Source organism: Aspergillus ruber (assembly GCF_000600275.1).
Source record: "Aspergillus ruber CBS 135680 unplaced genomic scaffold scaffold00026, whole genome shotgun sequence".
In the NCBI taxonomy this organism is placed as follows: Eukaryota; Fungi; Ascomycota; class Eurotiomycetes; order Eurotiales; family Aspergillaceae; genus Aspergillus; species Aspergillus ruber.
Window position 1 is genome coordinate 114,095 of NW_024467322.1, and position 26,054 is coordinate 140,148.

A 26,054-nucleotide genomic window follows, 5' to 3' on the forward strand; every position below is an offset into this window, starting at 1 on the left:
CAGAATGACCATGCTCTACCGCCCGAAACACCGCTTTGTCACCTCCGCGGTGCTCAACCCTCAAACATTCAAGGTCGAATCAAATATAATAATTGCTACAAACTTCCCCCAGATTGAGAAAATCGAGCAGAAAATGGCGGAACCAAGAGCGCGTGTTGCCAGGCACAAGGGCCAGATGAACTTTCCATCTGAGCGTATGCATTTATACCCTGATTGAGTTATCGCTCGATAAGATGTTCACATGCTCATCTATATACAGTCCGACTTCTCCTTCTCGCCTACGGAGATCCAAGTCCCCATCCGTCATTCCCGTCTGAACCTCTTCCCGAAACAGTCCGTGTCCTTGACGAGATCGTCACCGATTTCATCCTCGAAATGTGCCACGGAGCCGCGCAGTACGCCTCCTACTCGCGACGCCAAAAGATCAAGGTGGATGATTTCCGATTCGCACTGCGCCGTGACCCCAACAAGCTCGGTCGTGTTCAGGAATTGCTACGTATGGAGCGCGAGTTGAAGGAAGCGCGGAAGGCATTCGATCAGAATGATGATCAGATTGCGAACTTGAAGGATGCTGGGAAGAAGGGGGTGGATGAACATGAGGACGGAGATGCAGCTTCGGTTGTAGGGAAGAAGAATAAGGGCAAGAACAAGAGGGGTGCTAGGAGGGATTCAGATGCGACTGAGGAGACGATCTCGAAGAAACGGAAAACGGCCGGTCAAGGCTGAGGTTACGGGCCATTTGGGTAATTGGGATTCGGGCGTTAAGGATTCTTTTTCTGAATTCTGTGAAGGCTATATCATCGTCCGCATTGGATTGGCGTTTGCGAGGTTAGTTGTATCTAATCATTTTGTGATTCTATTAAGAAAGTCAGAGTAAAGTGTTATTTACAGAAGCATTATTTCGGTCTTTTATGCAATGGGAATAAGAACACACTGATTAATGACTATACATGAGCCCAGTAACCTCGGGTTTTGCAGGGCACAAATACAGCATTTTCACTCTGAATGAAAAAGACCCATCCATCTTCTTATAGCATGCCTACTGACAAACCCACTTCTTTTACTTCACTCTTGTCTACCCTTGGTTTAATCCACTGCACCACCCGACTGCTCAGATCATACCTTCCGTGCTCTACCAAAAAGACCACTACCTCTTCATCTTCGTGCCTCAACTTCTGCTTCGCATTTCCTCCAGTTCTCGAATTTCCTTGTCTGTTTCTAACTGATTGTCCAGTACGACCAAAAGCATATCGCAGCAAGAACATAAATGACGACACAACGAGCTGCCAGACAGCCAAGTGGCTTCTGTCGCCCAAATCTACGTCGTCCACTTCCCCTATCTTTTCAAATCTGGTCAGTGACCAGTCCAGCGTCAGGCAAGGCAATAACTGGCTGCAATTTTCGAAATGGCCCTAAGACGATGGCCAGCAGCAAAACGGTGATCGACATTCACCATCAGTGTCAGAGTCTTGGGGTTGGTCCGCGCTAAAGAAACACAGCTCTGCCATCCTAATGTAGCAAAGTAGGACTGGAAAAGAACCGCACTGCGTCATATTACGCACGGTCAGGGGGATCAAGTGAAAGCACAGCTTTTTGAGGCCAGCGATAACGATAGTGGACATCTCACGGAAGAGAATTGGAATGCGGATGGCCTGGAGAGAGCCTGGTCTACCTTGAGGTACTGAGAGAGGAAGTATGCCTGCTTTGCAACATCGTGCGGGATGAATGTATGAAGGTCAAAGCCAGTGATATGGTTCATATCAGGCGTAATGACGCCGCCCACGGAGGTCATATCCTTGCGGATCTGGATACAGACTAACAAATGCAAGACAATAGATCCTAAGCACAACAATAGTCAGGCGGGGACTTTAAGGAATACTATGGAGTAAGCCACGCATTATGCGCATCCTATAAAATGCAGATAGAGAATCCGAAAATTGTTGAAGCATCAACATCTACGCCAGCACAAAATGACTGGACCGATTTCAGAGAAAGGGGAAGTGTCGAGCATATTAGCTAGCGCTATCTGTTTAAATTGTGTAACAATAGTTTGTTTTTGTGACCGTATCATATCGACCCCTACTCCAACGAAGACCCAAACAGTCTCATGTCCCCTTCCCATATAACAATCGCCCAACGCGAAAAAATGTCAGAATATATGAACCTGATGTGCTAAGACCCAGACGCAACTGGAGAGAATCAGAGTCCCCAATAAATGAACAGACCGTGCAGCGTATGCATTGATGGCAATCATGCTCACGACGGCAATGTTTTAGCTGGCATCAGTACTATCGCATACTACAAAGACAAAGTTTCCAATCTCGCAAACAAATGGATACTTGCTTTTGACGAACATTATGGGGTTGGCTACCCATTCTGCGTATCTCGACAGATAGAAAACAAAGACCCACGGTTCATCGAAATCTTGAATATCCGCGCCGGGGCGAGAATCTTGTGCAGATTCAAGCTGAGGGATCTCAGCCCAGTTGGCCGTATCCTTGTGGCGATGTGTGAATTTATTGGGGATGCATTGGTAGAGGACGAAGATTCGAGGTTTTTGCAGCAGACTCGGATAAGCCATTTCTCTAAGAGAATGGTTCAGATGTGGCATGACTGGCGCCTGGCTTTAACATCCCTGGTGCCAGCAATGAGCTCAACGTTCAGGGAAGTGCTCAACCCATGCAGTAGATGCATAGAGTGGGCATCATTAGCTTGTCTATTAGGAAAATGGCATATTGTTCTCTGTAAACTGCTCATTTTGGTCTACATTCATGAATTCGTTCCTCTGCGTAAAACCAGGCAGAAGCCCTATTCTTTTCTCACTGTACACCTCTCCTTTTCTAGTCTTTTCCTGATCTGATCAAAGGCCAGATGACTCCCATACGCCATTTTCTTCCTTCTTTTCTTCTATATTTTGTGCTGTCCCGGCAGCAGCTAGATGCTCCATGCCAAAATATGAAAGAGCCATCAAATGATAAAGAATCCCAGAACGGGAGACGAGACAAAGACCCGGGAAAGAAGAACAAAGAGGAAGAGATAAATAAGAAATCAACCAGAAAATCGGAAAGGGTAAAAGAAAACCGTAAAAAGAAAAGAAATTATTTCCACATGTTACTTGTCATTCATCCATTCATTTCTCTTTACGCGCGGGCTTCTTCACCACCACGCTCTTGAGTCCGTTGCTGTCCACCGCGGTTCCCTTTGCCGCCTCGTTGGCCGCGCTGTTGACCTTCTCCAGAGCCTTCTCCGCCACCAAGGGTGAGCTGGGCAGTGGCTAACCGGTTGGAGAGATCCATCTGGGTGCGGATGGTGTTGGCAAGGTAGGACACCACCAAGACGTCCTGGATGTGGTTGTTGCTGCGGTTGGTTAGCATGGATATCAACAAGAGACATTCAATAGTAATGGAAACGTACAAGTCGCGCTCAATGTCAGCCGGCTCCACCTTGGGTGCCAGTGCAAGAGCATTGAGAAGGAACTGACCCAGTGCTGTCGAAGCAGGAGCCTCCTCGTCAATGACAGACTCAACGTATCTCGAGACACGGTCGATCATGCCAAGGACCTCCTCAACTGCACGCTCCAGAGCCTCGATATCGGTGAAGATGTTGGCTGTCCGGTTCTCTGTGTCCTTGGCGTTGGCAACGGCCTCCAATCCACTCTTCTCAGCTTCGCCATATCGGATCTCGTAAGGGACGGGGACGAAAGCGGCGCTGTCGGCGGCTCTCTCAGCAGTCACACCGACGGGGGCGGAGATGTAGGCACGGGTCTCGATGTCCTTCCCGGGTTCCGTAGAGACAGTCAAGTGAACAGCGGGGTGGGGCCAGGTACCGTCACCCTGGCCACTGTAGAAGTTCTGGATCAAAGCGGAGAAGGTGTTCAACTCGGACGATGTGGCGTACCACCCGACAAGGAATTCCCTGGGATTGGCCTTAAGATGCAACGCGAGCATCTGTTTCTGGTACTCCATGTCCACCTCGACCTGGTCCGTCGTCTCTGTGTGTCCGACAGCGAAGGTACTGCGGATTTCCACCTCGGTTCCATCTTCAGATCTCGTTCCAAGCAGGGTTCCGATGACACGCTCCTGGTCGGCGTTGCGACGGAGGGAATGATCCAGGATGGAGAAAAGTGCCTACCCTCGTTAGCCATGTTTCCACTCCGACGGCCACTCCGACGGCAGCCCCGTCCTCATCGCGATAATCACTACCAACATACCTGAGGCTGGATAACGACGTTCAAAGGAGCAGTCGTCGGTGCAGACCCCACTGTCGCTGGGCCCAGAGGGCGAGCAAGGTGGACGAAAGAATCGGTTCCGGCCATGGTGAATAAATATATCGAATAATCCCGGCTCTCTGCTCGCGTCCTAACTCAAACTGTCCCTCTCACTGAAAATTAGAGATCGTGCCGGTTGAGGTGGAGTTCTTTTTGCTCTCTGATTCTTTCCGCCCGCTGGAACTTCGGCGGCTCAAAATGTGTGTGGGAAATTTCGCGCTAAGATAAGATAAGCACCGAGCAAAAAAAGAGCGAAAAACAAGGTACATACAATCCACGCCAACATCACAGCGCATTGCTTATTTCAAGCTCAATCTTTTATTTAATAACTTATTTTTATAATACTTCCAGGGTAACATGGCGCCTCCTCGTGGCAGAGGTGGTCGGGGCAGAGGGAGAGGAGGGAGAGGGAGAGGGAGAGGAGGAGCCTCGCGAGGTCGTAGAGATGGCTTCTCGAGTGCCCGAGTCGCGGAGATAGAGTGAGCATTACGATTCTGTTCATTGAATCATAAGGCTAACTGGTCTGTTAGGTCGGATGACCCCTCCGAAGAAAGCGAACAGCCTGAGGAACAACCGGATAGTGAGGTCGAGAACGGCGAACCCATGGATGTCGGATCATCAGACAGCGAGGAAGAAGAAGACCAGCAAACAGACCGGCCGTATAACGAGTTGCTCCAGTTGCTCCAACCAACTGCCGAATCTAAAGGACCGGCTCGAAAGAAGAGGAAAGTTGAGAACTCAAGAGACGAGGAATTGGTGCCGGAAGTCAATGATGAGGCAGAAGAGGACGAGGATGAGGCAGAAGACCTGGAGGCTCAGGAATTTACGGACGACGAGAATGAAGATGAAAAGGGTGACAGCGACGATGAAGATGGTAATTACTTTCCACTCATTTGGTTGTTGCGCAAGCTGACTTCCCAGCCACCGATCCTTTTGACTCGCATTTTTCTGCCCCAACTGAGAACGACTTATCTCCGAAGATACAGGCCGTGGCGAAAAATAACTGGAATATAGTCAGAAAGGAGGTTAATGGTCTGCGACTAATTCGCAGTGTTCCAAAACAGGATGGGAGTGAGGAAACTTTACTACCGGCGATGAAAAGCATGGCAAATGTCAAGGTACGCATGTAAGGACTGTCACCTCTATTCAAGCATACTAATACCTGAGCAGCTCAAAAGAAAACTGGTAGCTCCCGCTAAGGAATACATCCCCGGTATCGAAGGCCACGCCCAGCATCTTGCGCCATACATTTTCGACTATCAGGACGTCTTGTACGGTTCCAGGACGAGTGAGAACCAGGAAACCTTGCTGGATCTTTTGGCCGTTCACGCCGCAAATCATGTGATGAAGACTCGAGACCGCGTGTTGAAGAACAATGCACGCAATGCCAAAGAGCCGGACAACGACCTCGACCTTCGAGACCAAGGATTCACAAGACCCAAGGTGCTTTACCTACTGCCTACGCGACAAGCCTGTGTACGGGTGCTTAACTCCCTCATCAAATTCTACCAACCGGAGCAGCAAGAAAACAAGAAGCGGTTCATGGACACTTTTTCCGGACCTAAAGATCAGGGCTGGGAGAATAAGCCCGAGGACTTTAAGGACTTGTTTGGTGGAAATGATGATGACATGTTCCGCTTGGGTCTGAAGTTTACTCGAAAGACGGTCAAATACTTTGCGAAGTTCTACAACTCAGACATGATCCTGGCGAGTCCGCTTGGGTTACGGACCATTATGGACCAAGCTGAGTAAGTTTTCTAAACTGGCAAAATTTTCTACTCCTCTAACTCATCGCAGCGCCAAAAAGCGGGACCACGATTTTCTGTCATCGATAGAAGTGGTGATTGTCGATCACGCGGACGCACTGCAAATGCAAAACTGGGACCACGTCGACTACGTTCTGCAACACCTGAACCAGCAGCCGAAGCAAGCACACGGATGTGACTTCAGTCGTGTACGGTCATGGTACTTGGACAACCAAGCGCGACACGTCCGACAAATGGTCGTGGCCTCTTCATACGTGACACCAGAGATCAATTCGGTCTTCTCATCGCACATGCAGAACGTAGCTGGCAAGATCAAGGCCACGCCAGTATATAGTGGTGCGATCACAGAAGTAGCACTACCCGTATCCCCGAAACAAACATTCGCACGATTCGACTGTCTCAGACCAGACAAGGATCCTGATGCGCGATTCAAGCACTTCACGACAACTATACTCTCATCGCTGGTCAAAGACATTACGGCCGGGCGTGGCAGGAACCCTGCCGCAGGCGGTACATTGATCTTCATCCCGTCGTATCTGGACTTTGTCCGTGTGCGCAACTACTTTGCGACATCGCAGCAGACAACCAACGTGTCTTTTGGCGCGATCTCCGAATACACCGACGCGCGGGACATGATGCGTGCGCGATCGCATTTTATGAACGGGAGACATTCAGTGCTGTTGTATAGTGAGCGTTTGCACCACTTCCGACGATTCGACATCCGCGGCGTCAAGCACATTGTTATGTACGGTGTACCTGAGAACCCGATCTTCTGGAAAGAGGTTGTCGGGTTCCTGGGAATCGATCCGACGGAAGTCGTCGAAAATGCGGAGAGAGGGGTGCGGGCGATTTTCTCGAAATGGGATGCGATGAAATTGGAGCGGATTGTCGGGACGGAGCGGGTTGGGAATATGTTGCGGGAACGGGGTGGGGATTTGTTTACTTTTGTATAGTATTGTATTCTGTAGAGTATCTTGTAAAGCATACAATTCTAGGGCAGGATGTACATGTGATCTGATCTTCAGCTGATCTGCACTCAGCCTTAACCTAAGGTTGAGATTTATTTCTCAGCTGAACTTGTTCCACTTCCCCTCTTCCTACTTTGGAGTACGGAGTACATTCCCACCACAAGATGGCTCCACACAAAACCAGTTCGTCCACACAAGCACAAAGCAGACAAATTCTCCCATCGAACCTAGACGACGCTCAAACACCGCTGTTAAGACCTTCTTCGCAGGAACTGAACGATGAAAGCACATCGCGATGGGCGCAATGGCGGATGAAAACACAGGATTTCTGGCTCCAGAGTAAAGGCATGATCCTGGTATTGTTGTCGCAGTTCTTTGGCGCTAGTATGAATGTCATGACGCAGTATCTTGAGATTGATGGAGAGCGTGGTGCTGGTATGGATCCTTTTCAGGTACTGCTCACTGCTCTGAATATAGTTTTACCCCGACTAACAAAGTAGATCCTCTTCGCCCGCATGTCCATCACAGTCATCGCCAGCTACCTCTACATGTGGTACGCGCAAGTCCCTGACCCCCTTGGCCGTCGACCAGTCATTGGCCTACTAACACTACGAGCCGTGGGTGGCTTCTTCGGTGTCTTTGGACTATACTACTCAGTCAAATACCTCCCTCTCTCCGAAGCGACGGTCTTAACCTTCCTGGCACCGATCCTGAGTTGCTACGCGACCTCCTTATTCGTGGCCCATGAGACATTTACCTGGAAACAGCAGCTAGCAGGCGTGGTATCGCTAGGCGGAGTGGTCCTCATCGCGCGACCGTTCTCCCCAATGAGCGCACCCTCAGATAGCCCCTCGGACGGCGCGCAAGCCGACGAATTGCACCATCTACTTGCGATATTGATGGCTCTAGTGGGCGTGCTAGGTGCGGCCTGCGCATACACCACAATCCGCATGATCGGCAAACGCGCCCACCCACTCGTCTCCGTAACTTACTTCTCTGTCTACTCAACGCTCATATCTTGCATTGCCATGGCCGTCCTGCCCTCTGTGGACTTCAAGCTGCCCTCGACGGGCATCGAGTGGACATTGCTGGTTGCGCTGGGCGTGTGCGGGTTTCTGCTGCAGTTCCTGCTCACAGCGGGGTTGGCGTATGTTCCGCCGGGGCAGGCGGCTGGGTCGGGCAACCGCGCAACGTCGATGGTGTATACGCAGATGCTATTTGCGCTGTTTTATGATGAGGTTGTTTGGAAGAATACGCTGTCGGCGATGAGTTGGGCGGGGTCCGGGTTGATTCTGGTGAGTGCGATCTATGTGGCTATGGCGAGGGAGCCGCGGGGTGATGTTGTGCAGGTGCAGGTACAGCATGCAGATGAAAGGAATGGGGGAGAAGGCCATAATGTCTAGTGGGATTCCGACAGATTGATTTGACGAAAGTAAGTCACGATTGATGATTTATATCCAGCACAAAGTATACAAAAGGAGAGACAGCAATCACATGACCATGACGATGCTACCCCACAGAGCGGAGCCCTCCGAGGATAGGCTCATTGGCGCCGACGGAGGGTATCCGGACCAATGACTGTCTTTGTACTCTGTATGTACGGAGTAGCAGAGTTCACTAGATTAAACATTACCAATAACGCCGTATATTATCATATCCCAACAATCTTCTATGATATACCCCAGACCTTCAAAATAAAGCAACTTAACAAGTACAGTACATGTCATGGTAATAGCCGCGGATGCATAAATCCCACCTATTTTTCTTTTTTTTTTTGTTTTTGTTTTGTTTCAATGTATGTTTCCTTCTCTTGCTCAACCAACATCACTCGTCATTTCTTTTATGAGTGGACTGGTGCCGTGTTGGCATGCGTGTTGGCATGGGTTTCTGATTGTCGGCGGCGAGCATCTTGGTCGGTCTCGTGCTCTTCCTCGCTTGTTGGCGACTGAGGCCGACTGGGCTGCTCCATCAACGAGCGACGAGTGCGCATCATCTAGGCATAGTTTTAGCATTTGCATTCTGTAGCAACATTAAAGAAACATACCCACGCTCGAACACCCCCTACCAGTCCCAGGCTATAGCCTGTTGCGAAGTCCTCGTTACGTCCATTCCCCATTGGGCTCTCTGGACGACTAATCGATTCTACTCGCGACAAGTGGCTTTTAGGGCCATTGCCTGTTGGGCTGGTAACACCGCGCGAACCCAAGTCGAGGCTGTTTCTCGCACTGGGAGCCGGGCTGCCAGGCCGGCTCTGCCAGAATTGACGCAATTCACGGCCAAGTTCCTGGCCTGTCGAGGCCCAGTTGTATCGGATGTTATCGCGGATTTCGGACACATGGCGCTTGACTTCCAGTTCGTTCTTCTTCAGCCACGACACGTTCAATTCCTGTCTCGAGGCACCGCGCTTGAATTGACGGGAGATGTACTGATCGTAGTCACGAACGATTCTGAACTCAGTTAGACCCTGGCTATCAATTCTCTTAGAAAAGAAAGCATACCTAGTAATGATACCTGTCGTGCTAACGCCCTCTGTTCTTTGAGTAACCAAGAACTTTCCTTGCGCCTTGATCGGGGCATAAATGTCATCACCCTCGGCCGCACCGTACGGAAGATCGTCATGTGCCACATAATCAATCTGATGTTCATCGATGAATTCCGGCGTCACGACCCATGGGCAGTTGGGAACCACTTCGTCCACCCATTTGCAGTGACGAATGGTTTCCGCCCGTTCCGCACCGCTCAAGACCGTCAAACCCTTGCGATCGTGTGTCTCTCTATCACCTGTAACCCCGACCATGAGATACACGTCCGGGAATGCTTTTTTAGCCTGTTCAAGTTGTCGCATGTGACTAAGTCATTAGTACTCGATGAATACAGGCCATAGTAAATAAAGGAAACACACCCCATGTGAAACAAATCAAAAACACCGTCCGCATACACCCGGATCGGCCGCCCAACCGGCGGGGGGTTTGTTGAGTATCCAACCGGATCCATCAACCCCGCTCTCTCTGGTGGCTCCAACGTCTTCCTCTTCGCATCTATTGCCCTCTCGTCGTCATTCTCGATGTCGCTGCTCGGGCTGGTCGTCTCGGACGGCTCGCCGGGATCTTGGTTCGGCTTCGCGTCAGTCGCGCCATTGGAGACGGACGACGTGCGGGCCCGCTTGGCTGTGGGCACAGCACCACCGGTCGCGCCGGTTGCGGATGTTTGCAGTTGCTGTTGTCTACCGGGCGACGGAATTGCAGAACCGGTGGACTCATCACCGCCGTCTTCACCCGAAGCATCACGCGATGAGGGCTGCAGGAAATCCGGTTTTGGAACTTGGACGGACAGTGTCTGGGACGCGCTGCGCTTGCGTTTGCCTGAGGCAGAAGTCGGAGACGACATGGTGGCCTGACTTTTGTCGAAATTTGTGGATGGGAATTACAAAATTATATAAGATCAAATAACGAAAAAGGGAAATAAATATCAAACAAGAGAAAAAAAAACGAAGGAAAGAAAGAAAGAAAGAAGAAAACGACAAAGATGGGAAATGCAATGGAGAATCGGGGGAAGAAGAGAGATTGTTGAAAGGACGGACGAGGAAAATGGCCGATGGATGACGATGACCGCCTGACGGCCTTAGGCCTAACTTTAAGGGGGAGCATTATTACCGTTGATGGTACGGAGTATTACTCCGCTAGTTTCAGGGTTCCTGACCCGTGTATTAAACCTTTCCCCCTTCTCTGTATTTTTCCACTACGGGTACACTATTTTAGATACTGCTCTCGTTTCCATTCGCTCTTAATGATTCTATCTCTCCAGTAATTGACGTGAAGACGCACGTTTAAAAATTTCTCACGGCGTATCTTACCTTATATTACCGTAATGCGGGATTTGTAGGCACGTGATTTATCCCCCGGGTGGAGTCGGCGGGGCGATCTCACCATAGCTACGCCATACCGCTTTTGGAAGTACCCTGAATCACGGGACCAGCCCGGGGATGCAACCATCATCGTTTGTCATCGGAAGAAGTGCCCTAAATATAAAACTCCATACATCCCCCCTCCCTCTTCCCCCCGGAAAAGAATGAATATATCAAAGTCGACGTTTTCTGCGGTATCTTGTATATCAAAGCATAAACCCCCAAGGCGCATTCCCGTCGAGGCTCACCGCTCGCGGTTGGGTTCCATCGCTATCCTATATGGTAAAACCCTCTGATCCCCATGGTCTCCAGCAATAGCAGAGAAGTAGAAGACGTAGAAATGGGACCAGAATGAAAAGAAAATGGAATAAAACTCCTCACCGTTCCGCCGCATCACTATCACATAAAAGAACAGATAAGGGGGTACATAACATTGAAGGTAAAATGACGAGGGGAATAAGAGAAGAAATAAAACACGTCGTAAAATCACAATGTATCGTTGTCAAAAGCCAAAAGAATAAAGAGGACGGTCAATCAATCAAACTACGAGGACTTCTTCTCTGCCCCGCTGGTATTGTTGTTCGCCGTCGTGGAAGCAGGAGATTCCGATATATTGGCCGAACCACTTTCACTCTTAGCCTGGGGCCCAGGGGTATCTTCGCGATCGTTCCGGGTGGTGTCGGGGGATTCACTTTGCGCCTGGCCGGTAGTCGAAGGCTCTTCCTGATCTTCCTCGGCTTGCTCGAACAACTCCTCGCTCTGGTCGGGAATCACCTCGGTTCCATCTCCAAGGACGATGATCCGGCCCGAGCGGAGGCCACTGAGTCCACGGGATCGGTCAAGGTCCATTTCATAGTCGTCCGGGTTTGCCACGAATCGGTTCCGATTGCGAGGGCCACGAAATTCAGCTGTCCCCATCAGTCAGTAGGGATTGGAGGCCGTAGGTTCCTCGAGAGACTTGCCGTACTCAGGCGGCGCACAAGGGCCATCCCCGTTCGCAACCCGCTCTGCAATCTGGCTGTACCATTCGTCCTTAGTCCTGCCGTTCAAAAGGCCGACAATTACCATGGTCATATTGTCGCATCCGACACCACCGGTTTCACTGTTTGACGCGAGACAATTGTCCATCATGTTCTCGCAGATGCGATGGAGATCCTGCTTGGCGGCAATACCTCTCCGGACAAATTCGATGACTTGTTGAGAAGATTGACAATCCCAGATTCCTATATGACCAGACAAATGCGTTAGTTTAACTGGGACGGAAGTAGAGGGAGTGGAAAGGAAAGTCCAAAGCAAAATTCACGCACCGTCGCATGCAATCACGAGGAATTCATCATCATCGCTGAGTTCGTGGACGGTCACATCGGGATAAGCGGTCACGATTTGCTGTTCTGGTGACAATTCGGCGCTTTTCTTGAATTCAAAATCACCAATGGCCCGAGACAAGGCCAGGTTGCCGTTGACACGGCCAAAGTCGACGAAGCCACCCGCAGCGCTGATACGAGCCTTCTCGCCTACAATTGAAGAAAATATCAGAAAGGAAAAAAGGAAGAAATCAGAATGGTAGCCACGGACCTTCGTTCTGTGGTTTGTGGTCGAACGAGAGGGGCTTTGCGCGGCCCTTGACACCCAAAACCGAGCGCGAATCACCTGCATTGCCCTATATCGAGTCGTCCGTTAGAATTCCCTCCCATCAATGGAGCTGCCATGCGTGATGTAAAACATACCACCCAAATCTTATGCTTCGAGATGACGCTGACTGCAGCTGTGCAGCCGGATACTTCTTCCTCGTATTTCGGGTCTAACGGAGTCAGTCGTAATGCGGGGGTAAAGACAAATGAGAATATTGTAGAAAAGAAGAACGAAACGGATCGTCGACCCTCCCAACCAACAACCGAAGAACACACGAACCTTCCAAGATCGCCCGATCCGTGGCCAAGAAGCCGTCCTTCAGCGCTTGTTCGATGTCGCCTTTAGCGAACGAGTCCTGCTTCGAGACAATCTTGTGGACATTATCCCCAGCAAACAATGCCACCTTGTCTCCACCATGACCATCATATACACCGAAGAAGGCCAGTCGCTTGGCGGGGTCGGTCGGTTTGTCGGTATTCTCTGTGTATTTTGCCTGGAGGTCTAGCACGGCAGCGTGGGCGTCCTCCATGCTGATTCGCCAGCCCTGCATAGCTGAGACACCGTAGATACAGCATTCATCCTGACCCTCGGAGGAAGTCTAGACGGGTCCTGTTGTTAGCGATGATTTCAGGGGTGGTTTGGAGGTGAACAGCAAAACAATAAGGAGAACAGTCCTTATTTCCTTTGCACATATTCTCTGGTTTTCCACAAGAATGGGGGTAGGGGAGGGGAAAAAAGAGAAGGACCTTTGTGGGTGTTCGAAGCGAATGTGAGTTGCGGGTGAAAAAATGACACGAGGAAGGGCAGTCCAAATTTTTTTCTCTTCCGTATAAAACAAACCGGATCAAAAGGGGAGAAGAAGGTAAAGCAGCAGAGAACACAGAGAACACCAGTGGTACTGGCTCAACAGGTTGTGGGAATACCGCGTGTAAATTTGCATCAGACCAATTGCAATGTGGGGTGACAGCCAGGCCGAGGAAAAAACGAAGAAAATTGATATTCAGGAAGAAAAAAAAAAAGAACATACCTTCTCAACCACTGGCTCTGATAGAGTCTGACCCATGATTTAATTCTTGCTCGAGGGTTGTTTTTAAACGCGCTGGAGAGTAAAAGGAGAGGACCGGAAGAGGAACTTGTTGAGGCCAGTCAGAGGGACATGCACCACACCCGATAAAGGATGAGAGCAACAATTAGAGGATAGAGGCGGAGGTAGTGTCAATGTCAAGATAATAAAAAAGAGAAAAGAAAAGAAAAGAAAAAAGGAGAAGTTGGAAGTTTTGAGGGTGAAGTGGTTCTGGTAGACAGCTCGAGGAGAGAAGAGGAGGGAGAGAAAGAAGCGAAGTTGGCAAAGTGAGAAGAGCAGATGATGGGGGGAGCGGAGCGGCGTGCGGGAAGAACCAGATGACTCCAATCTGGACTCAGAATGATAAAAGAAGGGGGAAAAAAAAATAAAAATAAAAGGGAGAGAGACAGAAAGAATCAGTCGGATGTTTTATTTTTCTTTTCTGACTCTGATTATTATTGCTGCCGGTTGTTCTCTGTTGGTCCTTTTTTTTTTTTTTTTTTTGGTCTTCGATGATGATGACGAAATTCGCTAATATAGAAAATATGACCGAAAACAGTAACCAATTGACTCGCCAAAAGAGACAGATATCTTGATTATAGCGTAAATTATGTACTTATTCAATATACATAATCCTCCGTGAGAAACTCTCTTATTCTAGGCTGTCATTCCCTGCGTTGAACATCAGTGAGGGGTGTTGTTGGTCGCCCCCTCCCCCCCGGAGGACGTAGCCTAGTCCGTCTAAATGCAGTAAGATATCAAGTGCTCAAAGAAGGAGATAGGATCAACAGAGACAAAGAAATCAAGCATACATATCCCTGTTGCTATGCTCTAATACTTCATACTTAATATGTACTCTCATCTATCCCGAAGATGCTCGATTGACAATCCTTCGGGGCCACATGCTGCCCCGAGCGGTGGGATAGATGATTATCTTATCGGTACTTTAGGCATTATTACCGCTAACTATAGGTATCTACAAGTTGGCCAAGGTACGGCTACAGGTATAGTTCTCAGTATATGGATGCAACTGTATATTATATGGTATTAGATAAGACATCTGGTGTACATGTTTTAGATCAACATAAAATACAAATGCAATGCCAACATTGAATGAACAATAAATCACCTGGATATCATGCAAAGAACACTTTCTACAGAAACGTTCCAAATGAACTCCCCGTCCGATCACGCGGAAAGTCGTGACTGTCTTCCACGCTCAATGTCTGCCATGTTTGTTCACTTGACATACCTCTCGGCTCATTCTCCTTGTCCACACCTGCTGACCACAGGCTACTCATCCGTCGCCCACGGGAGTCGTCCAGCGGCAATGATGGGCTCTTCTGTAATCGGCCCCGCATCAGCTCTTCCTCTGTCGTGTATGTGCTCACCCGCCGCCAGTCGTAGCAAGAAGAAGACCGCCTATGTAGTGCGGATGGTCGCTGCTCCCTAAAATGAGCCCCGCCGTATTGTGATTCACCGTTCACAGTGCTATGTTCCTCCACGTCCTCGAGTTGTCGACCACCCTGGGTCAAGCTTGCTTCTGTCATGAAGTGCGGGAGTGGTGAGAGCACATCACGGTAGTTCTGTGCCAGGCTCGACTGACTCGGGTAGGTTGCTGGTGGTGCTTGCATGTATGACGACACACGTGATGTCGGTGGTAGATATACTGACTGCCGGTTGTCGTTCGTATATATCGACGCCGACCTCGCCATCGAATACGGTCGTTCCTGCAGCGACTGGCGGTAGTCATAGTTGGTGAAGTTTCCCGTTGATTCTGTATCGGCCCGGCTAAGGGTGCTCCGCTTCCGTTCCAATGCCCGGAACCCTAAAGATGTTCGTCGGTTGCCTTGCCCCGAAAACATCGGGTTCGTCGAGTTCCTACTCTTCGCGCGAGTGTGGACAAACGCCTCTAGCGAGTCAGACTCGGAAATGGTCGAGTCCTCCCGGCCGAGCGCGCGCATGCTCGCCCGTCTGGCGTACTCAATGCTCTCCCGTGCCCGCGGCGGAGGTCGCGGGAACAACGGGGCTAGGTTGCCAAGCCCTTCCTCGTCATTCCGCATGGATGCGTGCCACGATCCACGGCCAGCGGGACCGAACCCGCCTGCCCCATGGCCCGCTCCGCTGAGACGGATAGGAAGGCCCGAAGTCACAGAGGAGATTCCACTAGATTGCTTCGAGAGGCGCTTTGAACGAGACGAAGCTGCTGAATTACGTTTCAGCGAGCGCCGCCCTTGGATGGGTTTGAGCGGTTCTCGTCTCTTGGGTTGGCTGGTCTGCCGTCGAACTGAGGGACTTGCATACAATGAACAACGCTTGTCTTGAGCCAGCACGTCTTCAGGTCCTGGTCCCTGTCCAGGCTGCTCGTGTAATGATGAGAAATCCCATCCAATGGTCGATCGTGGTCGGGAATTCTCCTTGTCCGCCATTAAATCTTCAAACGGTTCCTCTGTTACAAAAGTATCTGTCTTTTCGAATGTAGTTGCATCAAAGAATGGCTTCAGCTCCAATTTCGGTGGCGGCGAAGGTGGAGGAGTGCCTTGGGCCGGGGGAGGCATTGAATGTGAAATCGTGTCTTCAAAGGGTTGGCATTGGGGTAGTGATGGTTGAGCATTCGGACCTGCTGGTGGTTTTTCTGGTGGAAAGTCTCCATTGTTGTGCGAGGGCCCTCCCCTGCGCTTGCGACGCCAGCAGAAAAAGAGTACAATGGCGCTAGCCACAAATACGCACGGGATAATAACAGCAATGGCGATGATTCCAGCTTTCTTCTGGTAACTATTACCACTGGTGCCAGTCGCGCTTCCGGGCTCCACGGACTTGTCGGTATTGGCATTGTCATGATGGCCTGCTTCCGCAATGTTGATGGTAAACTTCCGCGTATCCTCAGTTGATCCCTTGGTAGCAGTCAGGTCGACGGTGTACTTCTGGGAATTGGCGTCTTCCGGGACAGAGCCATAGAGTTTTTTCTTCTCCGTATCATAGTGCAGCCATGAGGGGAGCTGTTTATTTGTATTTAACTTAAGGTCGACGGAGTCGTCAGTCAAGACCGATTCGTCAAAGGTGTATGAAAAGTCCTCTCCAATAGTTGCATCACACCCCGCAACGCTATCGAGAAATAGTTGCGAGTATTGCAAAATGACGACCATATTGGTCACGTCTTCATTAACATCCGTGATTGAGATGGTGACATTCTCATTCTTTGCGTCAGATGGCGAGGTGCCGCTCAAGGTGAGCGTCTTGTTATCCAGAGTTATCCATTCGGGACCCTCCACGGATATGTCTGTCAAATCTTCCTCCGTAGGATTTCGGCCATCCAATGTCAGGTACTCATGAAACGCAGGGCTTATGAATTCGCCACCTCGACTCAGACTAAACATTTGTAGGGTACTATTGAACGAAAGGATATGCGGGCGGACGGCCATTTCGAAAGTGTATGTGACGGCACTGAAGCCAAGCACATCCGATGCGATTAGGTTGAACGTAAAGCTCTGCGGGCCACCTTTTGGGGTTGTTCCAGAGAATCGAAGATCATCAGGATCAAATCGAACCCAGGATGGCAACGGCGAATTCTCCGGTGATGTTCCATAATATACGGTCGAATTCCCTGTGCCGACAAATGTTTCCGAGTCGAACGAGAGCGAGAACGAGTCACCAGGACGCACAAAGATCGTCGAGGGTGCTGAGGTAGGACAGAACTTTTCGAGTTGCGGTAGCAATGGTTTTCCAGATTGCGGACCGTTTTCTGCGCTCACGACCAAGGTCACTTCCATGCTCGCAGACCCGGACGGGCCTTCTGCAACGAGCTTGAACTTCTGCTCCCCAACGTCCTCCGACCGAGGTGTTCCAGACAAGGTACGGCTTTTGCTCTCCACAGCAAGCCATGACGGCGCATCCTCCAGCGAGTATTTCGTATCCGCATCAGTGCCACCAAAAGTGCCTGGAGAAAAGACAAACTTGAACGGGTTGGATTCTCGAGCCACAGGTGGTAATTGGGCATTCACAGGATAGTTTGCGCTCAGGCTTGCATTAACAGCCAGCACAAACGCGAGGATAATCAACCCAAGAAGCGTCATCGTCCGGGATGGTTCCGAGGAAACCCGGATCGATATCCTAACAGACGCAGATGGTCGGTGAAGAAAGGAAAGGGGAAACTCTGGCGCAAACAGTCATTCAGAGGAAGAAGAAAAATTAAAAGCAGGGAAATATTGGCGACAAAAAGAAGAAAAGTGAAGGAATAATTGGCCCTTTCAGTGAATATGGCCTACCGTCAAGGTAGACGTGCTCAAGGGCTATCGGACAAGGAGAAGCGCGAAGCGTGTAATCCCTTCCACGAAGCCATACCTAGATATGCTTGATGTCACCGAAGTATGTGCCAGCACTGTTGTTAGAGGGAGCGAGTTCCTCCCCGTCCCATCTGATGTTGTGAATGTAGAGATCCTGCAAGGGGGAGAGCATATTGCTTTCTTGGGACTCAGACACAAAACGCGAGTCCTAACCCACTGCCCCGATTCCTCGTCCTTCGGGCAATTAAGGAGCGATCGAAGGGGCGAGAGCAGGAGAAACTCTCCTCGTGTCGCTGGCATTTGCCCTTGAGTTTACAAAAGGCTTCCAAGGTTCCAAGGAGCTGAAAGGAACAGGAAAGGATCAAACACCACATTCAAGATCAAGTACCATCCTGATGCCAGTACGTCCAGGGGCGTAGTAGTTCGCGATCTCCTCCCGTTCTTTGAACCCGTTGCGAGTATACAATGCTCGCGCAGGCTTCCTGACTTTGTCTACCCACAACTGAATGTACTGGCACCCTTCCTTTTGTAGACGCTGCTGGATATACTCCATTAATCTCTGTCCGACACCATGTCGACGAAGCGCCTCTATCACGCACACTTTGTGTAGTAGAGCTGCTCCCTTCTGCCGGACATAGACAGCATACGCGATAAGAACAGGACGGACACCTGGGACCGGGGCACTGGTAGCATATAGAACTCGTGTATTGGGCTTCTTCCGCCACAGCTCTTGGCCAAAGGGAAAAGCTTCATTGCTGGGGAATGCCTTTTTCTCGACGCGTGCAATCTGTGCGAGAATCTCGAATGCTTCCTTTTGGCCTAAGGAATGAATGTCCGAGATTGTGATATCCAACATTCTTTCGAGGGATCCACATTCAAGACCGTTAGAGAGGCAGTCTAGAATTGACGTATCAGGGTGTAATATAATCCAATTGTAATCTGTTTCAAATGGTGGTATTCTGACGGTGTTTGAGGAGGCGATAGGGAGAGGTTGAGGTTTTTTGACGCGAAAACGCGGAGCCTCACCCGATCCACTGACAACCACTCTCAGCACCGTACCGCATAGCCTCTAGATTCAATTTGCAAAATAAGTTTCCTTTGGTATCAACGCTCTTCTATCTACTCTGCAAATTATGCCTTCTCAAGCCGACGACAAGCGCCAGGCCGCGCGTGAAGTTATCGACATTCTTCACGAGATCTCAACGCTCCTCGTGCGTGATTCCTCCCGTTTATCAATAGGATATACAGACTAATCCTAGTTAAATCGGGCTAGAATACGCATCTCGATCGGACAGAGCTATCCCTTTGTGTATCGCTAATCGAGAACGGTGTTAATCCGGAAGCGCTGGCGGTGGGTTCCATGCTTCTCCGAATTCTCCATTAATGCTTTTTAACGCACCGCGTTTAAATGGTCCTCGCAGCTGACCTGAACTATAGACTGTGATCAAAGATCTTCGACGGGAGGCAGCTGTTCAAGGGCACTACCCAGATGAGCAGATCATGCAGGAGTAAAAGTTCTGGTACTGTACTTGATTGGAATACCTAAATGATTAGGTGCTTATAGGTTGGATGTTTGGCGTTTATCGGCTTGGCTTGTTATTCGTTCTACGATATACGATACCCTTCTTTTTGTTTGTGCACACAGACCACTGGTTATGATATTCCTTGTATTAAATAAAATAGCGGGTTCGACTGTCTCCCAGGGATAACCTTGGTATCATAAACAATAAAAACAAATAATAGAACAGCAAAGGCTGGGAGAATTTAAGCTATGTTCTCTTAGGAAAGTCAAGAAGAAAGAGAGGAAAACTACCTAGGACTTCCCTGCCTCTCCCTTATTGCTATCATCCTCTACTGTCGCTCTCTTAGACTGCACGGCCTCACTAGTAGTGCTTTGGTCTTTGGCCTTCGTGTCCTTCTCATCTTCGCTGTCACCAAGGCTGAATGGATCATGTTCTCCGACAGGAGATGGCTCAACTGTAGTCAAAGGCTGCCACTTGCTCGGCTTACTAGGAGGGGCGGGCTTAGCCGATCCGGATGCACCTTGAGAACTGCCAATCTCTGTCGGGGGACCCTCCTGGAAGGACACCTTTCGTCTGTCGGGCGAAGAAGACGAAGTCTTGTGTAAGTCTGGATTAGCAAGTGGCCTTGGGGGACGCGAGGGCGGAGCTATTATCCAAGTCAGTTTTCAAGCACGAGGATAGTGGAATTGAAAACGCGAGAGCCTTACCTTCGGCGTCTCGTAGCTCAAGAGCAGCAAAGTCGTCATCCAATAGCTGAGGGTCTGCGTCGTAGCGTTCGCGATCTCCACTGCGACGGCCCAAGTCTCCACTTCGCCTTGGTCGAGTGTAACTTGGTTCTTCGTCATAGCTTCGACCAGACTGTGCCTCGTCCATATCCTCGCCATCCCAACGTTTCTTTAAGTTCTGCACCCACGAATTGACCTTTGTCTGGGTGTCCACAAATCCCTTGCGAATATTATCACGGATGACAGGGAGATCATCTATAGACATCTATCAGCAAAGACAATGTAAAAAGCAAAGCCCAGTGTCAACATATCATACCGTCGAAGAAGCTATAGTCTCTCTCATCAGATGCATCACTGCCTCTCCTCTGTCGATAACGAGATTCCTCGTCCCAGCGGGACTGCGGCACACGGCGATTGTAGTGTTCGGCTAATTGACGGGCATAAATCTCATCCGCTTCCACTTGTCTTTGAGACGCAGATGGCCGGGGTGGTTTCGGAGGGGGTATGTCTTCCGCTTGCGCATTAGGGTCGGTCATGCCTAGAGATACAGGTTAGCATCCACACATCCTCACTAGCGCGGACTTGAGTCTACACGTACCCAGAAGAGCATGGAACGCCCGCTCTACATTCCAGTTGCTAGCAACCAGCACAGCTTTAACAACCGAGCCTTCGAGAGATGGAAATGCTTCTTTAAGGGTGTTCTCGGCCTGTTGTCGGGGGCTTAATGGACGCGGAGGTTTTGGCGGGGCAGCTTCCATATCACCTTGCTGAGCGGTTCCTGGGGGGGCAGAAGTATTAACTACCCCGGTCTCTTGAGGCTCGTCATCGAAATCCAAAGGACGCGCGGTCGTGGGCGATTCCGGCTTGGGACTGTTCAGCCCCACGGGCAGCTTGTTAGACGTCTTGAAGCCAAGTGTAAGCTATCCGTAACTTAGTATATGAAAGGGGGATTAGGAACACATACACTCTTGTCTTCCTCCGACATGGTGGCAATGCGTATGGAGGGTGAGAGACCAAATGTATCACGAGATGCGAAAGATAACTTATATACCCAAAGCCAACAGGCAGAAGAAATTCCGGGGCAAGTCGAACGTTTCAACGGATTCCAACCATCAGCCACTCCAGATTCGCAGTGACGTTTTAGGCACGTGATTTAAAGTCCATATTGCTTACGTAACACAACCACAAGTTTGAATTGGCGGAGCTCTGTATACTTACGCCGTACAGTCTGTTTATGCGATGAGGGTCAGCTTAGGACTTGCTATTAGCTATTCATAAGCTCAATATGCTCCAGCTTCTTCTATTTCTCAACTGCACATAATTCTGCGTGAGAAAGTTGGTTTGTTCAGAACAAGCCTTGCAAACAATCTGTGCAAAATGGCTTCAGAAATGGATCTTTCGACTACCTTCATCCCATCACTATACAAGCCTGCTACACTGTTGCCAATTGCACGGCATAGGCGTAATCTGCTTTATCTTGTTGAGACCTACCCCGTCACTATTGTTGTCGGGCATACCGGAAGTGGAAAGACAACGCAACTTCCGCAATATTTGGATCAGGCAGGATGGTGCGCAGATGGGAAGGCTATCGCGGTCACGCAGGTAATTTTTAATTTTTTCCGACCAAGAAGAACCAGAGTAGCTTAGTTAACGACAACAGCCACGGCGGGTAGCGGCTACTACGGTGGCAACCAGAGTAGCTGAAGAAATGCGCTGCAAAGTTGGCGAAGAGGTGGGCTACTCGATCCGTTTTGAGGATCAGACGTCTGCTTCTACAAGGGTCAAGTTCCTAACTGATGGGATGTTACTTAGGGAGGCCCTTGTAGATCCTCTTCTGTCCCGTTATTCAGTCATCATGGTCGACGAGGCTCATGAAAGGTCTCTTAGCACAGATGTTCTCTTGGGTATCTTGAAGAAGATCATGAGACGGCGGCCAGATCTGCGTATTATAGTCAGCAGTGCTACTTTGCAAGCTGAAGACTTTCTCCATTTCTTCGCGGGGGGGGAATTCAAAACTGATGCGGAACCGGAAGAGCTCGGCGGGAGCGTTGGAAGAATCATCAGTCTTGAGGGGCGAATGTATCCAGTCGATACTCTTTTTCTCGAATCACCAGCGGAAGACTATATAGAGAGAGCCGTCAAAACAGTGTTTGACATACACCTACAAGAAGACGAGGGGGATATTCTAGTCTTTCTAACGGGGCGGGAGGAAATCGACACGGCCATTCAATTGATTTCCGAGCGTGGTGCTACGTTGCCCCCTAAGGCACAAGCCTTACAGCCACTGCCTTTATATTCTGGTCTTACCACAGACCAGCAAATGTATGTTTTCGAACCAGCATCGGAAAATACGCGCAAGGTCGTTGTGTCGACCAACATCGCGGAAGCGTCGGTGACAATCGACGGGGTTGTTTACGTGATTGACTGCGGCTTTGCAAAACTCAAGGCATATAGTCCCGGCACTGGAATTGAGACGTTGACTGCGGTGCCTATTTCAAAAGCCGCTGCAGTCCAGCGAGCAGGTCGTGCCGGACGTACCAAGCCAGGCAAATGCTTCCGTCTCTACACCCAAGAGGCATACGAACATCTTCCAGATTCTACAGTCCCGGAAATCCAACGGTCAAATTTAACGCCTGTCCTTATGCAACTCAAGGCTTTGGGTATAGATAACATTGTCCGGTTTGATTTTCTGACGCCTCCTCCCGCGGAACTAGTAATCCGCGCATTCGAGCTTCTATATTCTCTTGGTGCTGTGGATGACTATGCAAAACTCACTAAGCCCTTGGGGATACGAATGGCCGAACTCGCAATTGATCCTATGATGGGCAAAGCCCTTCTTTCCGCCCAATCGTTTGACTGTCTAAGCGAAATCCTGACGATTGCCGCCATGGTCAGTCTCCAGGGAGCTGTATGGTTACAGCATGAGGGAGATAGGAGATTTTCGGAGAGCGCTCGCAGGAAATTTACTGTCGAAGAGGGCGATCACTTGACGTATCTCAATGTTTACCAAGCATTCGTCACGAAAGGGAAGAAGGATTCCAAGTGGTGCCGCGACAACCTTCTAAATTACCGGTCTTTGCAGCGCGCCGTGAGCATACGGGCCCAGCTCAAACGCTATCTCGAACGGTTTGGTATCAAGACCGACGAGTCACTTTCTTCCTCCAGCTATCAACAGGCAGATTTAAGCAGGAAACCTGAGCAGATTCAGAGATGTCTTACAACGGGCTACTTTGCTCACGCTGCCAAAATGCAACCTGATGGGACATTTAAGGCTGTCAGTGGTGGTCTTACTCTTCATGCGCATCCCAGTTCTCTAATGTTTGTGAGTTGCTCTTGTTGTCTTTTTTTTTTTTTTTTGGCGAACCAGGCTTTGTCTCAGCTAACTATTCCAATAGAACCGAAAAGCAGACTGGGTCATCTTCAATGAAATCATGCAAACAAGTGACAAGACATTCATTCGAGATGTGACTAAGATCGAAAGGAGCTACCTCACGGAATACGCTCCCAACTTCTACAAAGTCCAGTGATAGTTTACGTTCATAGATGCTTACCTGTATCGTATACCCGGAGTCAAGGCAAAATGAATTTGAATATCCAATATACAAGGTTTAAACTCACTATTTAGATCCAAAGTACACATACATATAGGGCTAGAAGGTGAGGTCATCCCGGAGCGGAGACATGCCGCTTCCCTTTTGGGCAATCGATTGGTCTCAAGACTTTTCCATCTTCTTTATCTTCTCTAGTGGCGATCTTATCATCCCAACACCAGACCGTTAACTGAAAAACGACGAACATCTTTCACGGAATCAGTCAGAATGTCAGGAAACAATCACCATGATCATGGCCATGGTGGTCATTGCCATGGTGAACACGACCATTCCAACGACATCACTCCGGCTGTTCAGTCCCTTCTCTACACCCAGATTCAGTTCGATTCCATCAACACATTGAATGGTATATATACTTGAGTTAACCCTCTGCAGAGTCACAGCTAACTAGGAACAATAGAGGATAGACCAAGATCCGGAGCCGCGATTGTCCAGAAGTCATGGGCGGAGAGATTGGACGACCAGCCCGAGCTTGAGAGTGACGCGGATGAGCAACTGCTCATGCATATCCCGTTCGTATATTCCCAAATTCGTATTCTTATGCTTTAAGCGCTTCTATCTTTTCTATTATTGCTGTTCTTTTGATTCGATGTTCTCGATATTCTACCCCGCCATGCCCCTCAGCTTATCAGTCAAGCTCGTCAAAACGTGCTAGTTCCAGCTACCAATAAACCATCATACCACATATGCTAATGGGTCCTTCAACAATGCAGATTCACTGGCCAGGTCAAAGTTCACTCGCTTCTGATTTACACTGCACCGACTCCGTCTGCCCCTAAGACCTTGAAGTTGTTCAAGAATCGCGAGGACCTCGACTTTTCAACCGCCTCAGAACTCAAACCAACCCAGATCCTGGAGATTCCGCAGCCAGTCCCTGGTGCTGACGTTTTTGAGATGCCCTTGAACCGTGCTCACTGGAACACAACTACCTCGATCACCCTTTTTTTTGAAGATAACTGGAGTGATGGAGAGGAGGATGTGACCAAAGTCGGGTACATTGGTTTCAAGGGTCAGTTCATGGCGTTGAATCGTGAACCTATCAACTTTATCTACGAAGCGGCAGCGAATCCTGGGGACCATGTCTCGATCACAGGGACCAATGAGATGGGAGGACGAATCATGCCCGGACAGTGAGCGGTTGCAGCATTTGCAGGGGGCAAGGGAAATTGTACTATGAAAGGAAAAGCGATTGCATATATTATGAATGTATCCATTATTGAGACGACGTCGATGACTTTGATCCATCAGTGAGCTGGACTCATACTGAGAACAAATAATGAACCTCAATTTCTAACCGCTTGAAGCTGACCATGGCTTTAAACACATCATGCAAGAAGAGAAAAATAGAACTAACCACCAACGCCAGTAATGCTTCCAGAATTGACCTGATGAACTCGAATTCAAAGGCAGAAGTAGCCCGTATACGGGAACAATTAATCAAGAAGCTGGGACTATAGCTCGCGCTTTCTTTCTGATTACCTCCCTTTGCTCTGTCATCTCCCTTTCTACTTCTGCTGCTGTATCTTCCGGCATTTCAGGCTGTTTGGGAATTGTCGTAGGAGGCTCTGGTAATACCACTGGACCCTGCAGTGCCGCCAGTTCCTCTTCGACTTCGTCTTCATCCTGGTTCGACAGATTTCCCGCAAGCATCTGGCTAATCTCCTAGATCGCCGCCACGTGGTTAGCATAATAAGCTCACACGGGTGGAATGGTCCAATGTCCTCACTTCTTGATATGAGCGCGCCTCCTCAGTCTGTCCCATCAGCTTCTCCACGCCTTCAATTCCGCCCATTTCCTTATTAATAGCCTGTAAAACTTGCGTTCCTTGTTGCAGCCCAAAGAGTACGTCTTTCTGTACGAGCGAAAATTCCACCTGCCCGACTAATTGCTCGAGCTGCTCGAGCTGTCCATCGCTCTTGGCCAGAAGGGATTCCTGGTATTTCTTACGGCGGAGGGCAAGGAGGGCGCTCCTTCGATCATTCCGGGCTAGACATTCCTTTGCGATTTCGGTTTCGCGCGTTGTGAGGACGGCGATGCGTTTCTGGTACTGATGGAGCTTATCACGTTGGTTCTTTAGGTCGAGGATCGCTCTTAACATTGGATGGAACAAGTCAGCATTGCACAAAGTAGGACGTATACCACTGTTAAAAAGGCAGTGCTTACCGATCCTGAGCGGATATCTTGGGATAGCTGGAGATGTTGCCCATGATCACCGCATTGTCTATCTGGGTGAATGCTCGGAGACCGATCGATATGATGCGAGATAAGTAAAGTTACCCCGGAATGGGCATTAGCGTTAATTGTGTATCATA

General features: G+C 49.6%; 14 protein-coding genes across 14 annotated transcripts; 7 read left to right on the top strand and 7 right to left on the bottom strand.

Moving 5' to 3' along the window:
• Window positions 1-61: 61 nt before the first annotated feature.
• Window positions 62-1,051, top strand: EURHEDRAFT_415271 (putative transcription initiation factor TFIID subunit 13). Its single transcript, XM_040782642.1, has 2 exons — window positions 62-194; window positions 260-1,051. The coding sequence occupies exons 1-2, from the start codon at window positions 134-136 to the stop codon at window positions 724-726; spliced, it is 528 nt and encodes a 175-aa protein (XP_040636194.1). The 5' UTR covers window positions 62-133; the 3' UTR covers window positions 727-1,051.
• A 952-nt stretch (window positions 1,052-2,003) lies between these two features.
• EURHEDRAFT_183806 (uncharacterized protein) lies at window positions 2,004-3,000 on the top strand. Its single transcript, XM_040777886.1, has one exon. It carries the CDS (start codon window positions 2,216-2,218, stop codon window positions 2,858-2,860), a length of 645 nt encoding a protein of 214 aa, XP_040636195.1. The 5' UTR covers window positions 2,004-2,215; the 3' UTR covers window positions 2,861-3,000.
• On the bottom strand, window positions 2,700-4,681 carry EURHEDRAFT_506128 (eukaryotic translation initiation factor 3 subunit F). Its single transcript, XM_040785851.1, has 4 exons — window positions 4,539-4,681; window positions 4,211-4,486; window positions 3,415-4,127; window positions 2,700-3,357 (listed from the first exon to the last, which is right to left on the bottom strand). The coding sequence occupies exons 2-4, from the start codon at window positions 4,313-4,315 to the stop codon at window positions 3,141-3,143; spliced, it is 1,035 nt and encodes a 344-aa protein (XP_040636196.1). The 5' UTR covers window positions 4,316-4,486; window positions 4,539-4,681; the 3' UTR covers window positions 2,700-3,140.
• A 36-nt stretch (window positions 4,682-4,717) lies between these two features.
• Window positions 4,718-7,069, top strand: EURHEDRAFT_183709 (UTP25 family protein). The gene is made up of 4 exons (XM_040777885.1): window positions 4,718-5,141; window positions 5,189-5,385; window positions 5,438-6,015; window positions 6,065-7,069. Exons 1-4 carry the CDS (start codon window positions 4,871-4,873, stop codon window positions 6,984-6,986), a joined length of 1,968 nt encoding a protein of 655 aa, XP_040636197.1. The 5' UTR covers window positions 4,718-4,870; the 3' UTR covers window positions 6,987-7,069.
• A 96-nt stretch (window positions 7,070-7,165) lies between these two features.
• EURHEDRAFT_379997 (DMT family transporter) lies at window positions 7,166-8,404 on the top strand (the record flags this gene model as incomplete). The annotated part of the gene is made up of 2 exons (XM_040779234.1): window positions 7,166-7,453; window positions 7,502-8,404. 2 exons carry the CDS (start codon window positions 7,166-7,168, stop codon window positions 8,402-8,404), a joined length of 1,191 nt encoding a protein of 396 aa, XP_040636198.1.
• Window positions 8,405-8,841: 437 nt separating this feature from the next.
• EURHEDRAFT_462218 (choline-phosphate cytidylyltransferase) lies at window positions 8,842-10,388 on the bottom strand (the record flags this gene model as incomplete). The annotated part of the gene is made up of 4 exons (XM_040784788.1): window positions 8,842-8,994; window positions 9,046-9,448; window positions 9,500-9,850; window positions 9,904-10,388. The coding sequence occupies 4 exons, from the start codon at window positions 10,386-10,388 to the stop codon at window positions 8,842-8,844; spliced, it is 1,392 nt and encodes a 463-aa protein (XP_040636199.1).
• A 644-nt stretch (window positions 10,389-11,032) lies between these two features.
• Window positions 11,033-13,600, bottom strand: EURHEDRAFT_543542 (PP2C family serine/threonine-protein phosphatase; the record flags this gene model as incomplete). The annotated part of the gene is made up of 7 exons (XM_040787418.1): window positions 11,033-11,813; window positions 11,868-12,128; window positions 12,213-12,419; window positions 12,481-12,565; window positions 12,633-12,706; window positions 12,817-13,135; window positions 13,565-13,600. The coding sequence occupies 7 exons, from the start codon at window positions 13,598-13,600 to the stop codon at window positions 11,449-11,451; spliced, it is 1,347 nt and encodes a 448-aa protein (XP_040636200.1). The 3' UTR covers window positions 11,033-11,448.
• A 1,102-nt stretch (window positions 13,601-14,702) lies between these two features.
• Window positions 14,703-17,968, bottom strand: EURHEDRAFT_183511 (putative transmembrane glycoprotein). The gene has a single exon (XM_040777884.1). It carries the CDS (start codon window positions 17,671-17,673, stop codon window positions 14,755-14,757), a length of 2,919 nt encoding a protein of 972 aa, XP_040636201.1. The 5' UTR covers window positions 17,674-17,968; the 3' UTR covers window positions 14,703-14,754.
• Window positions 17,969-18,244: 276 nt separating this feature from the next.
• Window positions 18,245-18,739, bottom strand: EURHEDRAFT_405035 (GNAT family N-acetyltransferase; the record flags this gene model as incomplete). Its single annotated transcript, XM_040780359.1, has 1 exon — window positions 18,245-18,739. One exon carries the CDS (start codon window positions 18,737-18,739, stop codon window positions 18,245-18,247), a length of 495 nt encoding a protein of 164 aa, XP_040636202.1.
• Window positions 18,740-18,985: 246 nt separating this feature from the next.
• Window positions 18,986-19,395, top strand: EURHEDRAFT_506144 (mitotic-spindle organizing protein 1; the record flags this gene model as incomplete). Its single annotated transcript, XM_040785852.1, has 3 exons — window positions 18,986-19,094; window positions 19,157-19,234; window positions 19,321-19,395. The coding sequence occupies exons 1-3, from the start codon at window positions 19,017-19,019 to the stop codon at window positions 19,393-19,395; spliced, it is 231 nt and encodes a 76-aa protein (XP_040636203.1). The 5' UTR covers window positions 18,986-19,016.
• On the bottom strand, window positions 19,213-21,240 carry EURHEDRAFT_415279 (putative CUE domain protein). The gene is made up of 5 exons (XM_040782643.1): window positions 21,096-21,240; window positions 20,730-21,033; window positions 20,448-20,669; window positions 20,114-20,386; window positions 19,213-20,052 (listed from the first exon to the last, which is right to left on the bottom strand). Exons 1-5 carry the CDS (start codon window positions 21,114-21,116, stop codon window positions 19,697-19,699), a joined length of 1,176 nt encoding a protein of 391 aa, XP_040636204.1. The 5' UTR covers window positions 21,117-21,240; the 3' UTR covers window positions 19,213-19,696.
• A 117-nt stretch (window positions 21,241-21,357) lies between these two features.
• On the top strand, window positions 21,358-23,738 carry EURHEDRAFT_506149 (putative ATP dependent RNA helicase). The gene is made up of 3 exons (XM_040785853.1): window positions 21,358-21,733; window positions 21,792-23,453; window positions 23,527-23,738. Exons 1-3 carry the CDS (start codon window positions 21,509-21,511, stop codon window positions 23,656-23,658), a joined length of 2,019 nt encoding a protein of 672 aa, XP_040636205.1. The 5' UTR covers window positions 21,358-21,508; the 3' UTR covers window positions 23,659-23,738.
• Window positions 23,739-23,949: 211 nt separating this feature from the next.
• Window positions 23,950-24,876, top strand: EURHEDRAFT_405038 (PITH domain-containing protein; the record flags this gene model as incomplete). Its single annotated transcript, XM_040780360.1, has 3 exons — window positions 23,950-24,088; window positions 24,143-24,254; window positions 24,456-24,876. The coding sequence occupies 3 exons, from the start codon at window positions 23,950-23,952 to the stop codon at window positions 24,874-24,876; spliced, it is 672 nt and encodes a 223-aa protein (XP_040636206.1).
• Window positions 24,877-25,179: 303 nt separating this feature from the next.
• Window positions 25,180-25,949, bottom strand: EURHEDRAFT_462251 (ESCRT-III subunit protein VPS20; the record flags this gene model as incomplete). The annotated part of the gene is made up of 3 exons (XM_040784790.1): window positions 25,180-25,404; window positions 25,442-25,832; window positions 25,906-25,949. 3 exons carry the CDS (start codon window positions 25,947-25,949, stop codon window positions 25,180-25,182), a joined length of 660 nt encoding a protein of 219 aa, XP_040636207.1.
• Window positions 25,950-26,054: the final 105 nt, after the last annotated feature.